Here is a 23,297-nt window from a genome sequence, read left to right on the forward strand (position 1 = left end):
AATGGTCAATTTCCCACATCAGGGCTTTCACACATGCTCTTCCTTTTGCCTGAACCATGACTGTTGCCATTCATCATCTGGAAAACTACTCCTATTCAGGTCTTTTCAGAGAGGCTTCCCTAACTCCCCCCCCTCCACTAACACACCAACCCCCATTCTTCTCTCTCCTAGCACCTCTTCATTTTTCTTTCATATTTTTATTAACTTTTTTAACTGTATCATATTTTCCTGTTTTGCTTTGATAGTTGTCCCCTCACTAAACGGTCAGCTCCCCAAGTGCATAGACCATCTTGTTCATTGATGAATCCCCCAGTGTCTGACACATAGCAGGTGGTCAAAAATTATTTGTTGAATGAATGAAGGAAATGATGTTTCTTTGAAAAGGTTTTATGCTCTCTTTATCTCAGTGGTCCCAATTTCCAACAGTAGTCAGTTCCCAGTAAACCTCTCCTGAGCAGATGAGTGAGGAAGATAAACACAGGGCATCATTTAAAAAAGCTGGTTTCTATTCTGCCAAAACTCCCTGTTTTCTCAAAGGAGGCAGGTCCCAGAGACGTCAGAGATCTGGTGACACACTCTGGGAACAGAAGCAAGTCATGGCCTGCGCTGGCAGGACAGAACTGTGAGTCCATGAAAAGGGTGGGCAAAGGAAGAGGGACCATACATACGTACACTGGCTGTGGGAGGGGGCTGCAGTTGGGGAGCCCACTGGCATCAAAGGCGCTGAGGTCACATCTGCACCAGTCATCGATCACGTCCCCTTTCCCTGAGCACCAGTAGGAGCTCATCAGTGCACTCTTGAAGGCCTGGAATAAAGGAGGGCAGAAGAGATGATGATGACCATGTGGAGAGATTGAGAGTGAAGGTCCCAGTGACCATGACAGTAACTGACCCAAGCTTCACAGCAATCCACCTAGGCACAGGACACCATCTCCTGCCCAAACACCTAGCACTCTACCACCAGGTTCTCCCATTCTGAGCCATTCTCTCCCCAGCAGCTGGAATGATCACTGAGGCAGGACGGCAGTAACAGCAACAACCGAGAACCTCCTCTGGGGCCTGGTACTCTACCTGAATTAACTTATTTAATCTTCTTCGCCCCATGCAATAGATATTATAATTATTATTATTGCCATTTCCCATTCTACCAATTGGAAAAGTGAGGCACGTGGAGGTAACTTGCCTGAGGCTCACAACCAGTAAGTGGTGGAGCTGGGATCTAATGAAAGCAGTGTGGCTCCCCCAAACTCCTTTTTTTTTAATTGAAGTACAATTAACAGCGTTATAGTAGTCTCAAGTGTACAACGTAAGGATTCAATGATTCATACACTACTTGGCGCCTACCACAGCAAGCGTACTCATCACTTGTTGCTATGCTGCTTCTGGCAGAAATCTGACCATCTCACGTCCCTGTGCGGAAACCTTCAGAGGCTCCCCATAGCTCTCAGGACAAAGTCTGAGCTCTTTACTCGAGCTCCTGACCATTTCCACAGTATCATTGGTCACCGCTCCTCTGATTTTCCCTTGCATGCTACCACCCACCCTCATGCAACCACTAACATTCCCACCAATAGTAAATCCCTGCTTCTGGAAAGTGTGCTCTAAGTTAGGAGACAACAAATTGCTTCTGTAAAGGGCCACATAGCAAATAATTTTGGCTTTGTGGCCAGATAGTCTCTGCCACAATTACTTAGCTCTGCCTTTGTGGCATGAAAGCAACATAGATACTACTTGAAATGAATGGGCATGATTGTGTTCTGATAAAACTTTATTTACAAAGACAGGAAGCAGGCTAAGTTTGGTCTAGGTCCACAGTTTGCTGACCCTTGCTCTGAATGATGATTAACATTCTATATAATTGCTTTTTTTTACGTTCAGTAGCCACTGTATATAGTACATCATTAGTTTTTGATGTAGTGTTCAATGATTCATCAGTTGCATATAACACCCAGTGCTCATCACAACACGTGCCCTCCTTAATACCCATCACCCAGCTACCCCATCCCCCCATCAGAAACAAAACAAACAAAAAAACCCAACATTCTGTATAATTGCACTGTGCCTCATTGTCTTTTTTTTTTTTTTTTTTAATCTTTTCTCCCTGCTGGAATATTCCCTGGCCCCCTTCCTTATACTCCAATTCACTCTTCCTGTCTTAAACATTCCTTCGCTCCAGGAACCCTACATCTTGAGTTTCTTAAGCCTTGAATCATGCTCCTCTTCTGGACACCATAACACACTAGACCACACCTACTGCCCCATCCCCTTGCCTGTCTCATCCAACAGATTCTGCTCATACCAAGGGTACAGGCCATGCCTTATTCAAGCAAGTATTCTCACAGGACCTGGCACAGATATCTAGTCAATATTTATTGAATAAATAAATGGACACTGAGAAACATCATTAGGCTCATGCTCAGGTTCGGATGTGCTTTAAGCTTTAGTCACTCCATTTACACTGATGTTCCAGTGCACTGGGGATTCAGAATGTTGGACAGCTCTTTTTTAAACTTAGGGACTTTAAAGAATATTGATCTCTTACCCCTTTACCAGGTAACAGACCCTATGTCCTTTCTTTTTCTTTTATGTTTGTTACTTTCTGTGAAAAGTTTGTTACTTTCTGTAAAAGTTTGTTACTTTTATGTTTGTTACTTTTTAAATGAAAGTTTCATACTGCCTATAACCAAGGACACCTGGTTAGCCGAGTGTCACTTTTTCCATCATGCATGGTCAAGACTCAGGTGTAACGTGTTTGTGTAAAGAGGGTCTGGGGTCTACATTCTTAGCTACCCAAAACACAGATCTAGGGGAGGTGTGTATCAAGAACGCTATTATAGCAATGCACCCAGCCATCCTGCAGATCTGTCTCTTGCTTCAATAGTGTTTGGACAGAACAGACCCAGGGAGACCCCTCCTTCCAGCTTCTGACTACCCTCCAACCTCTTCCAGTCACGACCTTCAGAACCATCTGCTCAGCCGCCCCCTGTCTCTGGGACCAGCCAACATTGTATTCTGAGCTTAGCTCCTCATTGCCAGTCAAACAAGAGTTTCTAGATTTGTCAGTTACTCCATCAACGTGGAGGCTGCCATTAACCACCTTGTCAACGTACATCTGTGGGCCTCCTACACCTACCTCTCTCTGGGCTTCTCTTTCCATCTCGACAATGTGGCTCTGGAGGGTGTAGGCCACTTCTGTGAGTTGACTGAAGAGAAACGCAAAGGCACCGAACATCTCTTGAGGAAGCAAAACCAGACTGGCAGCCGTGCCCTCCTCCAAAACATTCCAAAGCCTTCCCAAGATGAGTGGAGTAAAACTCTAGATGTCACGGAAGCCACCATGGTTCTGGAGAAGAACCTGAACCAGGCCCTTTTGGAGCTGCATGCCCTGGGTTCTGCCCAAGCAGACCTCCAGCTCTGTGACTTCCTGGAGAACCACTTCCTAGATGAGGAGGTGAAACTTATCAAGAAGATGGCGACCACCTCACTCACCTTGTCGTGTGGCTGCCCGCCCCCCCCACCCCCCAGCCCAGCTGGGCTGGGTTAGTATCTCTTTGAAAGGCTCACCCTCAAGCACAACTAGAAGCCTCTGGAGCCCAGCAGCCTTTAGGGACCCTCCCTGGCATCCCCCTGGTATAGGGGCTTCTGCCTACGCCTCTCCCTGAAGCCACTAGACAGCTTTTTAACCACCCCAGATCCCCTTCCCAAATTGTGGGCCAAATGGAAACAATAAAGCTTTTGAGAGGAAACAAACAAACAAAAAAGAATGCTATTGTGTGAGCCTCCACCACATTTCTCTCAGCGCCTCTCTGATGAGGAAGCTCCAATACTCCTGCTGAATGTTCTCACCCATATTCTCTGCTAGAGAGAATTTCTCCTGAATTAAGTGTAGTGACTAAAGAAATTTAAAAAAGAATTATAATAAAAGCTAGTGTTCATGAAGCACCTGTTACACAGTGTACGTGCTTTAAGGGCATTAAAAAATGTGATTCTCACAACGGTAGAGATACAGATATCATAATCTTCATTTACAGGTGAAAGAACTAGGAATTAGCACAGTGAAGCGATTTTCCCCAGATCTCACAGCAATCTAAACAGTGCAAGCAGAATCCCAACCCAGATCTCTGTGACTAACAAGCACAGGACTTTTCTATTTAACCACGTGGGGCAGTGGACCCCAAGTAAGGTTGCCAGATTCAGCAAATCAAAATACAGGAGGCCTAGTTAAAATCAGATTTCAAGTGAATTAGAATTTTTTTTTTTTTTAAGTCCATCGCTCTCAGTGTTTGCATATAAAGTATGTAGGCCAGAGTCTAGCACAACAGTAATAGCACTATTCCTACTACAAGTCAGGACCTATGTTGAAAACAAACGTCCGTTATTCAGCACCGGGTGTGGGGGGGGTAGTTTCATGAGGACAGAAACCAAATGGGATCGCATGAGGTCATGCTGACTGATGGATCTTCCTCTCCCTACCTTTGCAGGTTCCCCTTTACTAAAATTAACGTGCAGAATGGCTCATGGCTTAAGATTCTGTAACATCTCTAGCCAGCACTAAGGGCTTAATGCTATATTGGTGAAATCCAGGGCCATGGGTGAAAGTGACCCAGATGGTAAGAGATTGCTTTGACTCTAGCAATGAGAGGAGAGAGAACATCCTGTTTTGTTTGTGTATGTGCTTTTGTTTTTGTGTGAGTGTGTGTTTTGTAATCAATAGTTGCTTGAGCTTGTGGAAAACAAAACAGGAAATCTCTCTGGACTTTGTGAGTTTCACCATCCAAGCTGCTCTTGGGAAGAAATCCTGCCTGTGAGTCTCCACATCTACTGGCTCTTTCCCAAACCATGAGGAACAGAATGGGGCCTGGTGCAATGGCCAGGCAAACCCTGGAGAGAGCTCAAACACATCCTGATAAAAGGCCTACATCAAAGAGGGAGCCCTGGCTAGGCAGCAGGATCCAGCATTGTGTCAGGGCAGGATCACACTTTCCTTACGTCTCCAGCCCTTGCAACATCCCATCTCGAATCCAATTAGATCCCAGGGGAGGAGAATCATAGAATGTTCCAGCTTCAAGGGACTCTGTAAATCATCTAATCTAATCCATTTGACAGATCCGATACAGTGGCTCAGAAAGGCTAGTGGGCTGGTCCAAGGTGAGAGAGCAACTTTGTGATGAAATGATTCTATTCTTCCACTTAATCCTGAAATTACCCTTTGAGATGGATGTCCGATCCCCATTCACAAGTGAGCGTGGAAGAGTAGCGACTTGAACTGAAGTCCATCTGAATCCTGGCACCCTGGACCTTCTCAGGTCACACAGGAACAATAAATGCCAAGATTTCATCCAAAACATCCTTTTCAGCTGCTCTGTTTGGATCCCATGCTGATGTGCTGTTTGTGCGTGTCCGTGAGTGCGTATGCCTGTGTGTGTGTGTGTGTGTGCACGCGCGTGTGTGGGCGCGTGTGGGCGCGCGTGCTCATGCGCGTATGTTCTCAGAGGAAAACGAAACCTTACACTGGAGGCATTGTTGACTCCTGGCTTTGGGGTCAGTGAAGGGAATTAAGAAACAAATCCTGTACTTAAACAGGGGTAAGGACTACATTTGCATGACCATTGGTTTTCATAACAAAGAAATGCTTCCAACTTCTGGCTAATTAGCTAGCACACCAAACTGGGCAGGAGGAGAAAACAGCCACAAAAATGTTAAGCGATCAAAATAAACTAGGATTCATTTCTGACTGGATGGTTACTTCCCTATATGAACTTGCCTAGTTTAAATTATGGAGTTACTCCTTTCTTTAAGCCTTAATTTCTCCACCTGTAAAATGAGGACACGGAAGATATATTTTTGAAAGTTTAGTGTAGTTCAGTTAACATTCATTGATCTTCCTACTCCATACCATCTGCTGTCTAGGTGCTAAGAAATGAGATGAACAAGACGCAGTAGCTAACTTCTAAGGACTCACGGTTTAATGGTGAAGACACAATCACAATGAACCACAATTATGGTTCAAATGCTATGAAGTAATACACACAGGAGGCTGTGGGAATACCAAGGAAGGGGCTCTTCCAGCTCTAAAATTCTGACAATGTCTTCAGAATCTTAACTTTAATACTCCTGTATTTGATTAAGATACTGGGGACCATCTGTACAGAGTGTCACTAAGCCCGTGAATTAAATTCCATACTCCATACTTACAGTGACTCTCTTTTTACACTAAAAATCAAACTGGGGAGGCTGATTCCAAGTCTGCTATTTTTTATATTGAGATGATTCTGGTCTGTCTGACCAAAAAGATGCCCTTTAGTCTTCACTCAAAGCTTAATGGATTTTGTTATCTCCACAGTGCTATTTAAGATTGGTCTTATGGCTGTTCAATCCTCTTCTCTAGGCAATTGTCCTAGCCTCTGGACCAGCCTTCGAGCTCCAGCGTCACCTCTTCCAGCACCTCCTCTCCCAGCTTTCTCTGACATCACTACTGATTCCACCCTCTTCCTCCGACTCCTCCAAAGTCCCACCTCCTTCTGGTTAAAGCCTCTGCTTCTTAACCTGACATTCAAAATCCTTTGTTGTTCAGCCTGTGACTCCTCTCCCAGGCTCTCCCCACTGTATCCACTCTAGGATCCGGCACACGCCAAGCCTTCTCTTAGGCTGTGCCTTTGTTCTAAAATGCCCTTTCCCCATTTTTTCTCCTTGCTGAATTCCAGGAAACTGTCCACCGGGACCCTGCCACACTTGAGAAATTTTGTCTCTACCTCCACTAAATTTTTGCCCATTTCACATTTCCTTGCAATTTGCTTATTTATGTGTCCTTCTTGCTTATTATACTGTGAACTCCTCCAGGCCAAGGTAATATATTTGACTAATCTCTGTGCCCCCAGCTCTAAGCAAAAGAGCAACACACAGTAGCGTCCCAAAAACATGTGTTAAATTCCATAGACATGTAATAGGATGCTCTGCCTGGTATTAAACTTATACACTTGCCATTGTTTTTCTTTTCTAGCAAAAGAGATAACAGAAATGCAATTGGTCATCATAAAAAGACTAAATGTCCATGAAGTCACTGAAGGTACATTGGGGTGGGGTATGGAGGTAGAATCCCTTCTGAAGACATTTAGAATTACTGCTTGGAGGAGAGTAGGTTGATAGCTTTTTGCCAAGGGAGTGCTTGGGTCTAAATAAAAATCTCCTAGGTCTCTAGACAAAGATGGGAGGAAGAGAGATGGGCCTGGTTGACATGCTAGCTTTGTAGGGAGACTAATTCTTGAGCCCATGTCCCACGTTTGATTGGTCAGAAGGGACTAGGATTGATGAACATAGGAAGGATTAAGGAGGACATCACGGCAGTGCTTGCGTGGAGGCAGAACTAATGGTCTCTAGCTCAGCCTGGACCTCTGGGATAGACCCTACCTGGGCCATTTTCCATCCAGTCATCAGCATACTCCCTAGTCGTGGCTGCAGGAGATGCCAAGCCCTCATTTCCCTGGTAGTTACAGGAGTTGGAAGGCCAGGGACTGGAGCCCCTATTCTTTGAGAATAGAACCAAAAATGTTGGTGTGCCCTGAACTTGACGAGATTAGCTGGTCATCTTGTTAGAAATCAATGACTGCATAATTAAGCAGCCTGTGTGAGAACACATTTGGGGAAGAGAAGTGAATCATGTTAGTTGACTTAAGTCTTCTTATTCTCAAACAGAGCAGTAAGGCAGGTATAGTGACTTTATTTTTTTTTTAAAGATTTTATTTATTTATTTGAGAGAGAATGAAAGAGAGCACATGAGAGGGGTGAGGGTCAGAGGGAGAAGCAGACTCCCTGCCGAGCAGGGAGCCCGATGCGGGACTCGATCCAGGGACTCCAGGATCATGACCTGAGCCGAAGGCAGTCGCTTAACCAACTGAGCCACCCAGGCGCCCGTATAGTGACTTTATAACACGATCCCAGATATCTCTGACATTTCCTTCATCATGAAGCGGGATCTAGGTCCTCTCCCCTTGGGTCTAGGCTCTATAATTGCAACCAAAAGAAGTACTACTGCTTCAATTTCTGGCCCCAAGCCTTCAGAAACTGGCAGCTTCCCCATCAGGTCTCTGGGGATACTTGTTCTTGGAGTCCAACCACCATGCTGTGAGGAAGCCCAGACTACATGGAGAGGCCACATGTAGGTATTCCAGCCAACAGACCCAACTGAGGCCCCAGCCAACAGCCAGGGTCATCTGTTGGATATGTGAGCATGGAAGCCTTTGCGATAACTCCAGCCATAGCCACCGGTTGATTGCAACCACATGAAAGAGCCAAGTAAAAACTATGAAGCTCAATCCCCAAAACCACTAGAGAGACTAATAAAATGATCACTGTTGTTGTAAGCCAACAATTTCTGGGATTACATGGCAATAAATAACTGGGAAAGCAGGTAATTCACCTCCGAACAATTCTGAAAGATTGCTTAGAGGAGGTAGCAACTAGGGACCAGTCCACCAAAGGGAATTAGAAACCTTAGACTACATACATATCTCAGGAGCTAGAGGGCTCTGACGTGCATACATACATACTCAATGCCACAGATCCCCAGTATATCAGATCTAGAAGAGCCCTGAAAAGTGATACTGACCTTCACAATTATGCGGACTAAGAGGCCCGAAGAGGGGAAGGGGCCTGTCCAAGTTTACAACACAAGCATCTGGCAGCAAATAAACCAGGTTTTTCATATCAATAACATTCACTACACGAGGCTGCCTACCTTTGGACCTGGCTTCAAGCCACCAATTGCTACGTTGTTAGACAGGAAACAACCTAGTAATAATAACAATACTTACTGAGAATGTACTAAGCACTTTTTTTTTTAATTTTTTTTTTTTTTTTTTTTTTTTTATTCATGAGAGACAGAGCGAGAGAGAAAGGCAGAGGGAGAAGCAGGCTCCCAAGGAGCAGGGAGCCCGATGCAGGACTCGATCCCAGGACCCTGAGATCATGACCTGAGCCGAAGGCAGACGCTTAACCATCTGAGCCACCCAGGCGCCCTGTACTAAGCACTTTAATACATGCTATCTCATTTAATCCTACTGTTACCCTTATGAGGCAGATTCTGTTACCATCCCCATTTTACAGATGGAGAAACTGAGGCTCAAAGGGTGCAACGGACTATTCAAAGTCACCAGCTATAAAGTGGTAGAACAACTTGAACTCAGGTCATTTGATCCTGAAGCCCATTCTCTTAGTCACGGCCATTATGAGCAAGCAATATTCTCACTAGCTAGAGGATATCGGTAGTAATACTTAACATTTATTGAGTGCTTACTGTAAGCCAAGCACTATTACGCTTTCCATGTATTACTCCTCGCAATAATTTTAAGTGCTTTAGATATATCGGCTCATTTAGTTTTCCCAACAACCTGTGAGATAGGTAGAATTATTAGGTTCCATTCTATATTTGTGCCCAAGGTCATAGGGCTGGTCAGTGACACAGTCAGGATTTGAACCCAGAAAGTCTAGCTCTAGAGCCTGTGCTCTGAAATATAAAGCCTCCAAATACAAACTTTGACGGAGACAACCCATGTTTTTTAATGTTATTTACACCCTGATTCCCTCCACCTTTATTGTGTGTATATATTGTGATCTCTCACTCTATCCATGGGAATAGACCAATGAAAATGCCATATGTAATTTCCATTTTTGTAAGTCAAAAGTCAGCAATGCCCTATGGTTTAATGTAATAGCAGCCACAGGAGTGAATAAAATTCCCCAGGACGAGGATACAGAGCATGAAAAAAGTCTAAGACAGCAGAATCCCAGGGACTCTAACCTTTTCTGACTAACTTGCTACGTGACCTCAGTACGTCATTTACCGTCTCTGGGCCTTATTGTCACCTATAATATCTTCAACTTGTGCATACACTCCACAGCATTGTTGGTTCTGATAATTCTCTGATTTGTGTCCTGGATTTTACTTTTTCTCAAAACTGCCCACGATTCCCCCATCCCTTTTAAACCTTCCCATCCTAGATATACTGCTTGGGATCCTTTAAAAATTCTTACCGGCAGACAAAACTATGGAGACAGTAAAAGGATCAGTGATTGGCAGGGGCTGGGTGGAGGGGAAAAATGAACAGGTGGAGCACACAGGATTTTAGGGTAGTTAAATGATTCTGTATGATACTGTGCTGGTGGATACATGTCATTATACATTTGTCAAAACTCAATGCACAGCAAGAGCAAACCCTCATGTAAACTGTGGACTTTGGGTGATAATGATGTGTCAGGATAGGTTCATCAATTGTAACAAATGCACCATTACAATTTGGGATTATGATAGCAGGGGAGACTCTGTGTGGGGGGAACATAGGAACTCTGTACATTTATGCCCAGTTTTGCTAGGAACCTAAAAGTGATCAAAAGAAAAAAAGTCTATATTTAAAACCTCTTGCCAGCTAACATGCTTTGTGTAGAAGAGATCTCACAGACTTTGCACATGCTATGGATGGTTTCTGAAGAAAGAGAGGTGTAGCATGAAAAGAAGAGACGCCTATGAAGCGTATCCTATTCTAGCCTGGTGTTAGGGCATCCGTCGTCTGTTAGCTCTCATATGCCTCTCAACAACCTGTACATGCTGTAGCTCTTACTGTCTGCAGTAATCCTTACAGATGAGCCTGTACAGGGTCAGAGAAGAGAAGACAGTGCCCAGAGTCCCCCAGATAGAACAAAACAGAGCAGAGTCTCTAACTCCAAATCCCAAGCTTTGCGCCCTGACTTCCCTTGTCCCACCCCTCATTTTCAGGTGCTAAGTCAGATGGCTCTATTCACAGGGCCACACAGTGAAGGAACACTAACTGGCAAGGACCCATTTCCTATATGAGAAATTGTACAGCTCAATCTATGGCTCTTAAATCACAGAAATGACACCTAATTTCCCCTGTCAGGGTAAACTTCTCTTTTCAAGCCATTCTCCCCTGAATGATGAGAGCCTGACAGAACAGCTTGTTAATCTGGGTGACAGGGGGAAGACGTTTAAAGCCAGCCAAACCCCCCTCTTGCCACACTTACTTCTGCTAATGAAAAAATATTAGAGAAATAAATATATAACCCACTGAGATGCTCCTGCATGGAGCACTGTCAGCTGTCTGTTTCTCAAGATGTACAGAGACAGGATGATAAGGTTATATGATCCTCAGGCAAGGAGCTGTTTTTCTTGTCAGGTCACCCCATATTTCAGTTCCCATCCATCTCATCTGGAGGATGAAGTGCTAGGTTTCAGTGCATTAAAAATAACAGTAAGCATTTTTGAGCAATACCTACATGCCAGACACGGTGCTCAGTGCTTGCCAGGAAGAGAAGCATTTTATTTGCACCGCAATGCCATGCTTTGGGTACTCCTATCACTCTCCTTATATAGAGAATGAGACTGAGGTCACAGGGAGTTTGGGTTCCTTTGTTATATTACATAGCCAGTATTTGGCAGAGCAAAATTCAGACTCAAGCTCCTCCCATTCCTAAATGCATTACCACTATGAGCAAATTTAATCCTCATACGAGCCCATATATTAGGTTGTACTGACTCCATGAAATCTTTAAAAAGGTTGAAACTTATAAAAGTTTGGGTCATGTATGATCGAGTGACTTGAATAATGTCACAAACCTAGGATAATTCAGAGTTAGGATTCAAACACCAGACTGATTCCCAAGACTGAAGTTCTCTTTTCTGCCCCATTTTTCCTAAAGACTGAAGATGGGTGGGGGTTGAGATGCATGGCATATTCTCAGGACAAGCCAGGGTGACCTGTTGACCTTGTTCTATTCAGTCCTAAGTCCTTACTGGCCAGAACAACACTCCAAGGTGTGTTGCTAGGAATATGAATTCAGTGGGATGTTAAATGATTTTAAAGTTCAAAAAAAAGTGGAGGTGATTAGAGAGGTTGTCTCTATGGTCAAATAAACTTAGAAAAGACTAGATTAAAAAAAAAATAGATTGCTCTACATAGAACTTTCCAGAGCCATTCATATGCTAATGGTCAATGGGAGACCCTAAGAAGGTAATGCATAAAGCGCAGCATTTCCCAAACATCTTTGTCCATGGAACTTTTTTCCCCCCACATGGCATCTGGGGATCTGGTACTTGGCAGAGTCTTTTCCGTATTGTGCTCATCTAGATTCTAGGCCGGACACCACGCTCTCTGCCAAGAGCTACTCAGGAAAAAGAGCTCATACCAGCTCTGTCAGTAACTGTGCAACTTTGGCCAAGTCAGTCTCCCTTTCAGGGACTCAGTTATCCTGTCTTTAAATAAGGGTGTTGAATATTTTTATTGCAGAGGCTCTAACCTTCTGGCAACACCACGAGTGCTAGAAGTATTTGTAACTCCCACTTATGCTGCTCCAGCTCCTGTTGAATCTTCCCCAGGCATCCAGCCCAGGTACTTGCAGCCTAGGCCCTGGACCACTGATGACCTGAGCCCTCCATAACTGGCCTCCTGGCCACAAATTCTGCCACATCCCACTAGGTGGCTAGGAGTCATTTGGATGCCTTCGTGCTGACATCAGGCCCTCCAAATCTCTGCTTCTTGTTCTAGCATCACCTCTTGCCACCGCTCTTTTTAGACTCTATTCTCCAGCCTTGCTTTCTCACCTTTAGCCATTTATATGCTATTTCCTCTCCTGGAACTCTTCCCCCATCCCATAATTTCCCCCACTGACTAATCTATCAAGTCTCAGCTTGGAAACCACCTCTTGCAGGGGACATTCCTCGACCCCCCAAAGCTGGAATAGACCTCTTCCTTTGTAACACATCTTCTCCCACCTTCCCCTATCATACTTCCCCTTATTTTACTGTGTTATATTTTATTGTAGGTTTCATTGCTTATCTGTCTCTCCTTATAGACTGTGTACAAATTGAGGTTGGAGCCCTCCTCTCTGTTTTGTTTATTATTTAATCCCTAGCACCTGACATAGAGTAGGGGCTGTAACTGATTAATCAATTGGTCTATCATAAATTAATGAATGTTAAGAACCCTAATCTTGTTGTATCTCTTGTCCCTTTTGGCCTTAGCTTAGAAGATTTCTCCCCTGCCTAGGGCCTTAGGATAATTCTGTGTTTTTAACCTTTTCCATGCCCCTATCACATGTTAACTTTACTTCTAAGACCGGCCCGGGAGATCTAAGAGCCAAAGCTCTCGACTTTTAGAAACCTTCCATATCCTCCAGTAAAATATGGAAGGGTTTTTTCGGCTTTTCACACAAAATGTCCCAAATACCAGAAGGGACCAGTACAAAATTACTTTGAAGTCTCTTTCTTAAATATTTATGCAAAATGCATATTCTACTCTACAATACACATGAGTTGGTTTTAATATTAAAACAATGAAGTTTTTCCCCCAAAAAAATGTTTCTCACAGTGTGATCTTTGGGCCTCTTCTTTCAGTAATGACCTGAAGCACTTACTAGAAATTCAGATTCCCAGGCCAAACTCATCCACAGTGAATCAGAATCCTGGAAGAGGTAATCCAGAATCTGATTTCATATACTCCCAGAATCTGATTTCATATACTCCCAGGTGATTCTTATATACTATTAGTTCAAGAATCCCCTATCTCTTTATCTTGTGGCTTTGGATATATCTTGGCATATCATAGTATATCCCCCTGGGTTAAGGTACTCCAGTTTGAGAATAAAAACCTATAGGATTTTATTTTAATAGATATCTTTCTGGTATCAGATACAACAAACAGTTTGGCAGTCATATTTGAACTAAATAATCCTGTTGCTTTAGCCAAAGATAGTGGGACCAAAATTCATTACTTGGCCTAAACTGGACCAATTAGGTTTTTTTTCCCCTGGGAATTTGATTCAAATGGTCATTGGTCTGTGAGTGCTTGAACTGGCATGAGATGCAAAGCTAGACTTGGCTATGGGGTCTTGGCAGGTTAAACTACATTCACAGAGACCAAAAAATGTAAGGAGGGGAGTTAAAGAAAGAGAAAGAAGCAGAGATGGCAGGCTCTGGAGTTATTGCTTCCTAGATGTTGGGGGCTCTGCTATGTTCTCTGTTCTTGGGTTACATGAGAAATCACTATATCATTATAGTAGTTTCTCCATTTTTTGCTTAGAACATTTCAGTGGGTTTCTACTTCTTACCAGTGAAAGAGCCTTGACCAAGAGAAGTATAAACATTCTGTTCTTGGCCTGGCATAGAGGGCCCTTCCCACAGAGATGTCAAACAATCCCTCTAGCCTCATGTCCTACCACCCCAGTCTGCCCCAGTCCCACAAATCAGCTACACGGAACCACTTGGTGAATCAGATAAGCAACAAACTTTTGTCAGTCTAGAATGCTTTTCCTTCATTCTACCTTTGGTCAAATCATACTCATTCTTTAAGACCCACTACAACTGCAATCTGCTCTGGAAACCCCATTCTGATTTCCCAGCAGAACTGAAGGCTTCCATTGCACCTTGGACAACATATCTGCTAGTAGATACAATATTTTATTGAATTATTTATTTGTATGCCTATCCTCTCCACCGAACTTTTCCTTGCCTTATTTTACCAGAAGCTCCTTGCACAAGGCCTGGCCCAGAGCAGGTACTTCATAAATGTTTGTTGCATGACTAAGTGTTGTGTGGATGACTGGGAGCTCTTTGGATGTCTAATCTATGTTATCCTAGCAGACCTTCTCAGTCACCAGGGCAATAGACTCGCTTACATTGTTCTAAACTATCTCCAGACTATTTGTCCTGCCTGTCACTGAGCTGATAGCAGTTGTGAAAGTGATGAATAGCAGACCAATTATGAGCAACAGGAAACATCAGTTATAACTCCAGGGAGAAGACGCAGCCATATCAGTAGCCTCATCCATCTAATCATGAGTCATCTTCCCAAGGCATCTTGCCTTGTGACCTTGAACTGCCAAGGGCTTCTTAGTCTTATACAAATCCAAGTTCTTCAGAGAACGGCTCCTCCTCTCAGCCTGTCTCCTACAAGGCGTTGCTCCTGGCCCACTCAGTCCTAGAAGGGAAAACCTGGATAGAACTCACACTTCTCCTAAGGGAAGCTTTTAGCCAAGGCTCCCAGCCCCACCCAATAGGCAAGACCTGTCTTCTAAGGCCTGCTATCTTTTAACAGATAGTAACTCCTCTCCCCTGTGGTGAGAACATCTGGAGATGAGAGGCGGTGGGAAGGTTTCAATTGGAAGATTTGTCCAAGATTGTGGAGTTTATGTCGCTAAATGCTAGCTTAAGTTAATGGTGAGTTTCTGAGTAAAGGGCTGCAAAGCTTCCCTTCTGTGGCCACTGGTGACCTCATTTTTCCAGTACGCCCATTTTCCCTTAGGAGGCATCTGAAGGAGGCAGTCGCTCCAGCTGATGAGGCCTCCATTCTTGGGCCTGTGGGTGGGGGCAGGGAAAGAAAGTTAGAGGACAGGAGGGGACATGCTTAGTCTAGACTCAAACTAAGCTTATCTTTGCCTTTGAAAGGAAGACTTAGAAATTTAGCTGGGGAGGTTATGAAAAGGGGGATTTCTACCCCATTCATTGTAGTCATATTTCCATCAGGGTATACTGGGACTCTGAAGTCTAGATCCCTTAACCCATAAAACAATGTTATACATGCTGGAGGGACAGCAGGGCATGGAAGCTAAGAGTATAGTCTTTGGAACCAAACCCCTGGGTTCAAATTTTAGTGTTATCACTAAGCAAACTGATGAAGTGACTTCAACTCCATGTTTCATTTCCACATGTATAAAATGGGGATATATTAATGCCTACAGCAGTAAGGAATGTTTAAGGATCATTTGTAAAGTAACTAAAATAATGCCAGATCTATACATGTGTCTCCACATATACATATATTTGACAATTAGATGAATGTTGACAAAGTCCTAAACTTGGATATTCTCTACATGGAAGCAACATACTTATTATAAATTATTATTATCTATTATGAACATAATAAAGTTATTATTTATGACTATTTATAGACAAAAGTTATTCTAGGTACATCTATGCTCAAAATAATTTTTATTATTTTTAATATTTTTTCAATGGGGAAAAATAAATCACTAGAACCAACTGCCAAAAGGACATTAAGATTATCTTTGCCTTTGGGGAGGTATGCCTTTCCTAGTTTCTGTGAACTAACTACCCTTCTGATTTTTTAATCAATGGATGTCTGAGGGTAAGGCAATTACTATTAACTATACACCTACTCTGTGCTGAATGTTTAATCAGCAGCAAGAGTAGAAGCAGAAGAGACAAGGAAGAAAAGAAAGAGAAAGGGGGGGACGTTGAAGATGAAGGAAGAGGAAAGCAGCTGCAACTAACACTGATCAAATTTTGAATCATAGTTGGCATTGCTAAGTGCTTTATATACATAATCTTACCTAAGCTAACAATAATTCTTTGAGTTACATCATCCTCATGTTACCTTCACTGAGATTCTGAGTAAGTTATATCTCCATAGTATGTGGCAAAATAAGAATGTAAGCCTAGGTCTATCTGATTCTTGAACCTTCTTTTCTTTGCATCTATCATCTTACATGATATCCAGAACCATCCTAGAAAGCAAATGTTCTTACAGACAATGGATCTCAGGTAGGATAAGTCACTTGTGCAATACTATAGCCATAAAAAGTAAAATCTTGCCAGACGAACATGGATGGACCTTGAACACATTATGCTAAGTGAAATAAGTCAAGCAAAGACAGACAAATACCGTATGCGCTCACTTATATGTGGAATCTTAAGGGGAAAAAAAGCTCAAAGATAAAGAGAGGCTGATCAGAGGCAGGAGATAGGAGTGGGGAAAATGGGTGAAAGGTCAAAAAGTCGAAACCTGCAGTTATGAAATACATAAGTTATGAGAATGTCATATACAGGTTTGCAATTATAGTTAATAATACTGAGTTGTACACCTGAAAGATGCTAAGAGAATAGATCTCAAAAGTTTCCATCACAAGAAAAAAATTATAACTATGTGATAATGGATGTTAATTATTAATGAGACTTATCATGGTGATCATTTTGCAATGGGCACAAATATTGAATCATTATGTTGTGCACCTGAAACAATATACTGTTATACATCAGTTACATTTCACTAGAGGAGAATGAGGAGGACTAAGAGGTCTTTGTTGAGTTCTGAGACAAGAACTTCAATTAGATAGTGGAATAGCTTCCAAGAAACTGAGAAGTGGCTAAGAGTTGAAAACAGAGCAGAAGTTTCACCACCAAGGAAAAGTGAAGAAAAAGATAGTGACAGGAAAGACTGTAGAATCCAAGAAAGGTTATTTGATGATACAATAGGCTGGCCTATGTCAAAGTGTAGAGGAAGGAGCCAATGATGAGGCAGTCTCTACAGCTTACATGGTGAAACTACAGGCTATAGAACCAGAACTATTGGCTGTGTGACATTGATAAGAGATTTCTCCTTCTGAGCTTCAGTACTTTCGCCACTCAAAAGTTATGCTTTGAATGCTTACTATATACATGACACTAAAGACAGAGCTATTGTGACCAAGGACAAATCCAGAAGTCTGGAAGCAAGAGAGTTGCATTTTACCCCTAATTCTGCAGGCAAGTGAAGCAGTCTCTGTGTGTTCTAACTTCTTTCTTCATAAATCATACATCATTAAGAAGGACAATAGACATGCTGGAGTTCTTTCAGAGGCTATTAATCAAGATGGCTGGGATAAACTGAGTCAGAGTTAAGAACAGACTGATTTGATGGAAAGCTATTGAAGGAACGGAGGATGTTTACCAGAACTAAGGCCTAAAATGTCTCCAAATACCTGAAAGACCATCACTTAGAACCAGGAGAGAGGACAGATTTTTATTGAGCTGCTTCTATGTGCCAAGCATTGCTGCTAAGCATCTTACCTGGATCATTTTAGTTAATAATTTGTTATTTTAGCTACTTTAGTTAGAAACAATTCTATAAAGTAGACATTATTAAGCCCATTTTACAGGTGAGAAAACAGAATCCTAAAAACTTAAGTAATGTGCCCCAAAACACAAAGGAATTTTGTAGCAAAGCTGATATGTGAATCTTCACCTCTTTGATTCCAAAGTATATGCTCTGTCCAGTAAGTCAATAGTAAGTCTATTCCAATATAGTTTTGATGAATGGAACTAGAGACAAGGATAGGAAATATATAGGAAAGTATTTTGACTCAATAAACAAAACATTCTAGTAGTGAGTGAACAAGCTGCTTAGGGGTTATTGGGCAAGCTTTACTTGGGGTACACAGCCCTTGTAGGGTACAGTAGAAAAGATTTAAGCAATAGACTAGGATAGGACTTGATGCTTGGATAATCCCTTCCACTTCTCAATCTGCCTGCTCTTTCTTTCTCATAGGCATGGTTTTAAATAAAACAAAATAATGAAATGTGGAGGAGAAGGGAAAGGAAGAGGAAGAAAAGGAAGGGAGGAGAAGAAAAGTGAGAGCTTGTCTATACTCAGCACTTACTATGTACCAGGCAGAAGGCTAAGCACGTAAGATGCCCATCTCATTTAATATAATAACCTCAGAAATTAGGTATTATTATTATTAACCCCACCTCACATCTGAGGGAACTATGCTAAGTGTTCCAGAATTCCTTGCCAAAAGTCACATAGGAGAAAAGGAACAGCCGGGACTTGATGACAGATTTGACCAGCATCAAAAACAAACTCTTAACTACTAGATTAGAAAGATCAAGTTATCCTATTAGATCACCTTGGTCTATGGGTGTATCAATACTGGTTGTGGGAAACTGCCAAAAAATCAAACCTAGTCAACCTTCTAGACCTAACTACCAAGTTACAAGAAATACAGGGGCAGAGGAACATGTTAGATGATATCATGGGGATGCAATGAGCAAAATCCAGGCTGGGGACAAATGACCCAGTTTTCTTAATAAAATAGCATAGTAATGGTAATGGTATTGAAGCTATGTTTTTTTAGCCCTTATCTTTTGGAAATATTGACTTTAACATTTACACATAAAATGACATAATGTTTGAGGTGAGACAGAAGGTGACACAGGCTTGGTGTGAGTTGATCACTGTTGCAACTGCAAAGTGAGAGGTACATGGAGGTTCATTACACTAGTTTCTCTGCTCTTGTATACGTTATAGTTTTTTAAACTAAATTGTTCTGGGTTGGGTAGCAGAAGACCCAGGGATTTAACAGTGTCCTCCCAAATGGGAAAATGTGGAGATGAAGCTGAAAAAGAAAAGAAACATGCGATCCCAGGAGAAGCCCCATTTTTCAAGGGTTTCTCTTCCTCCCAGGACTTGAGTTTATAACCTGGAACCCTTCCACACAGAAATACTAGTATTTATACTAGGATAGTATAAATACTTCTCTGTTGACCAGAGAAGGCACTGCACAGATTGACTGTGTAACGGTACAAACTCATGCTGCTTTCAGCTGCATCTGCCTCGTGAATTGTGAGACACATCTGGAACGACTTTTTGGTTCTTAGAGAGAAACAGAGGGGAGAGTAGAACTGTTTGTGAATTCTTTCTGGTCCCTTTGTATCACTGCTGACTGAAGTTGTCTAATGACCCAAGAAGAGCCCCCGGTGAACAGGGCTAAGCTCCAGAAGGGATGGGGCCTTCAGCTTGCTTTGTTCCTGGAAGCCCAGCACCACCCTGGCTGGGGCAATCTTTGCATGGTCATGTGATGGATGAGTGGTTGTGGGTGAGCTAGAAAAGCAATTCCAGCCCTGGTTCTGATAAGTGTTAACCCTTTCAGGCTTCAGGGGTGGCATCTACCCTTTCTGAGCCTCAGTTTCCTTATCTGTAAAATGAAGATAAACATTACTATCTTCATAGGCCTTTTGAGAGGATTAAGGGGGGCAGTGTATGTGAAAGCACCATGTGAGCATACCAGTGTAAGCTGGTAACTCATTCACTTTTTACTCGTTCATTCATCTATTCTCATTGAGAATTTACTGAATTTCTACTATGAGTCAGGCAAGATACCAGAAGCTGTTGATGCAATGCTGAGCAAAAGTTTGCACAGACCCTGGTCTCATGGAGTTCACCCCTTAATGTACAGGACAATTGTTTGACTCAATATCAGGAAGGATATTCTAGAAGTGAGGGGAACAGGATGTTCGGGGTCACTGAGCAAGCTGTCACTGGGAATGTTCAAACACAGAGTCTACTGCATTTGCAAGGTGTAGCAGAAAGGAATCAAGAAGTAGACTCGGGTTGGACTAGATGCTTGTCCAATGCCTTCATTCCTGAGTTTACCTGCTCTTCCTTCCTCATGGCACTGCTATCATCATAAAATAAAATAATAAAACGTGAAGGAGGAGGATACACAGACATTAATCAATTATAAAACATAAAAGTATAATTAGGAACAGAGGGGCTCCTGGGTGGCTCAGTTGGTTAAGTGTCTGACTCTTGATTTTGGCTCAGGTCATGGTCTCAGGGTTGTGAGATGGAGCTCTAAGTGTGTGGAACCTGCTTATGATTCTCTCTCTCCCTTTCTCTCTTCCTCTCTCCCCTAGCCCCTCCCCCCCACTCACAAGCATGCACTCTCTCTCTCTAAAAAAATAATAATAATAGTTAGAAACTTTGATAACTGCCATGGAAGAAAGATAAAAAGACTCAAGAAAGTACATAAGTAAATGGGGAGCTTATCAAACCCGGAAACTTCAGTGGCATTCTGGTGCGGGAGTAGCAGTTAACTCAGAAAAGGGGGGGGATGGGTGACATGCATGCCAATTAGAGGGAACAGCATGTGCAAAGGCTCTCTGGCATGACAAAGTATAGCCTTTCCAGAAACTGGAAGATTGCCAGTGACTAGAAAACAGAAAGCAAGGGGTGTAGGGGCAGGATGAGTTTTAAGAAGTTGGAAGGGCCAGTCCTAGCAGCCCCATGTAGGCCACAATAAGCACCTCTGCCTTGATCCTAAGGAATCGGAAGGCAGTTAAGTGTTTGAATGAGGAAAGTGATGAGAGTAAGTTTTAGTTTTGAAAATTTCACCCTGGCTACAAGGAAGAAAATTAACTAAAGGGGGCAAGGATCATTGTTAGCCAATGAAGAGGCAATTACATTAGTCCAGGCAAAACTTGAACCAGACTGGGTAAAAGTTAAGTTATTTGAGAAGTTCTTAAGAAGAAAAATTTATAGGATTTAATAATGGGTTGTAGTTTTAGGGGGGATGAGTGCAGGAAGGAAGAAAAGTATCAAGTATATCTCATTGGGTTTCAGGATTACAAAAACTGAGATAGAAAATACTATTAAAAAAGGCATTTTATGGCAAATGTAGTGTCTGCAAGACTTATAAATGAGAAGCCACCCTATTTCCATTGGATGAAGGGATTCAACCCTGGAATGAATGCGAGTGAATCAGTATAGATAGTAGAAGTAGCCAATTTTTTCAAAAATTTTGGCCATTAGATAAAGAAATGAAGACAGGGGCACCTGGGTGGCTCAGTCGGTTAAGCGTCTGCCTTCAGCTCAGGTCACGATCCCAGGGTCCTGGGATCGAGCCCCACATCAAGCTCCTTGCTCAGTGGGGAGCCTGCTTCTCCCTCTGCCTCTGCCTGCTGGTCCCCCTGCTTGTGCTCTCTCTCTGTCAAATAAATAAATAAAATATTAAAAAAAAAAAAAAGAAATGAAGACACAGTAGCTGGAGAAGATAATATGTAATGATAGTATCTTCAGTATACATTAGACTTCCATTTATGATCATTTACAAAGTTGAAGGGAAGTAGCTAATAGAGAGTAGAGCAAAATGAGAAAAAGCTCAGGAGCCCAGGTCAAACCATGGTTCTACCGGTTCCTACTTCTAGGGACTAGGGGCAAGTGGTCTAACATCTCCATGCCTCAGTTTACACAATGGGGAAAAAAGACAGTAATAGCACCCACCATATGAGGTTCATGAAAGGGTTCAGCGAGCTAAGTATATAAAGGGCTTGAGCTGAGCTCCTGGCACAATTGAAGTGCTCAGTAAATGACTGCTATTAAAAGTACAAGGGAAAGACATTATGTCATTCTCTTTTTTATCACATTTGCTAACTGAATTCAATGTCCCATGGGGCGGGGGTAGGGGGAGGACACCCTGTGCTCTGACATGCAAAAATGTTTGCATTTGCTAAGTCTATATGTCTCTTACATCTTATTGAAGCTGGTAGTCTTCTGGTCCCATGAAATAGCTATGTTTTCCAGCTTTGCAAGTAGGCAATCCAAGCATTAAGTTCCTCTTTTGTAATTGACCATGAGCGTGTTGAGTAATATGTGGAGTATTTCTCCCTCTTTTCTTTGATCTTCCCTCTTGCCAAGGACTGCCTGACAGTCTGGTTTCTGGCCAGTGCACCTCCTCAGAATGCACAGAGATGGAGAGGAAGTGGCCCACAATAGCAGAGATTTACGCCAGATTATAAATACTTGACTTTCCTAATCCCTAAACAAGGAATTCCCTGAAGGAACTTCAGAATGAAAGAGACATATGAACCATGGTTTTAGATAGTGGTTCTCAAGCTCAGTGTGTATCAGAATCACCTAGGAAGCTTGTGAAAATGAAGATTCCCAGCCTCACCCCACCAGAGAAAAACAATCAGTAGGATGAAGCCAGGAGCCTGCATTTTTAACAAATGCCTCCTCCATCCCGACTGATTCTGAGGATTTTGGAGACCCTCTGAAATCCAAGTCTCCATATCCCACTAGGTACCCCTGACCTCACTTGTTCTGCTTTGCTTTTTTTTTTTCTCTTCACCTTCTAATATACAATATTATTTACTACTCTGATTGTTTGTTTTTTGTCTCCCACACATGCTCCAGTAGAAATTAAGTCTCCAGATGGTCGAAATATATGCCTGTTCTGCTCTCTAATGTATCTCAAATGCCCAGAATAGTGCCTGACCTAGAGGAGACCCTCATAAACACTTGATAAAATTATTTGAATTGAGTCCCCACACTCCCAGCCATCTCATATATGAACTTCTGTAGCGGAAACCCTAACTGGTCATCTTATTTTAGTCTTCTACACGTTTGGGGCAAGAACATTTAGAAAGTATGTGGATGCCATGTATCCTTTTTGCCAGGAAAAAAGAATTTGATAATGTATACTTTGGCATAATTTTCTGAGGATAGAGATCCAAAGACCCTTCAAAATCAGAGATCTGCAGGCCCCAAATTAATAACCCTTGGTTATTTTTTATTATTATTAACATATAATGTATTATTTGTTTCAGGGGTACAGGTCTGTGATTCATCAGTCTTACACAATTCACAGCGCTCACTATAGCACATACCCTCCCAGTGTCCATCACCCAGCCACCCCATCCCTCCCACCCCACCCCCCGCTCCAGCAACCCTCAG

General features: G+C 42.6%; 1 protein-coding gene across 5 annotated transcripts in view; it reads right to left on the reverse strand.

The window, feature by feature from the left end:
• The window catches only part of ASTN2 (astrotactin 2), an 883,583-nt gene that overhangs the window by 162,761 nt on the left and 697,525 nt on the right, over positions 1–23,297 (reverse strand). For all 5 annotated transcript variants that reach the window (XM_064579942.1, XM_064579940.1, XM_064579943.1 and 2 more), the window contains one exon: positions 673–806. In XM_064579942.1, the coding sequence (XP_064436012.1) occupies positions 673–806 (134 nt within the window). The remainder of the gene's footprint in view (positions 1–672; positions 807–23,297) is intronic.

Source organism: Mirounga angustirostris, unplaced genomic scaffold (assembly GCF_029215605.1).
Source record: "Mirounga angustirostris isolate CCGP_5_RB_7025 unplaced genomic scaffold, mMirAng1.0.hap1 SCAF_15, whole genome shotgun sequence".
Classification (NCBI taxonomy): domain Eukaryota; kingdom Metazoa; phylum Chordata; class Mammalia; order Carnivora; family Phocidae; genus Mirounga; species Mirounga angustirostris.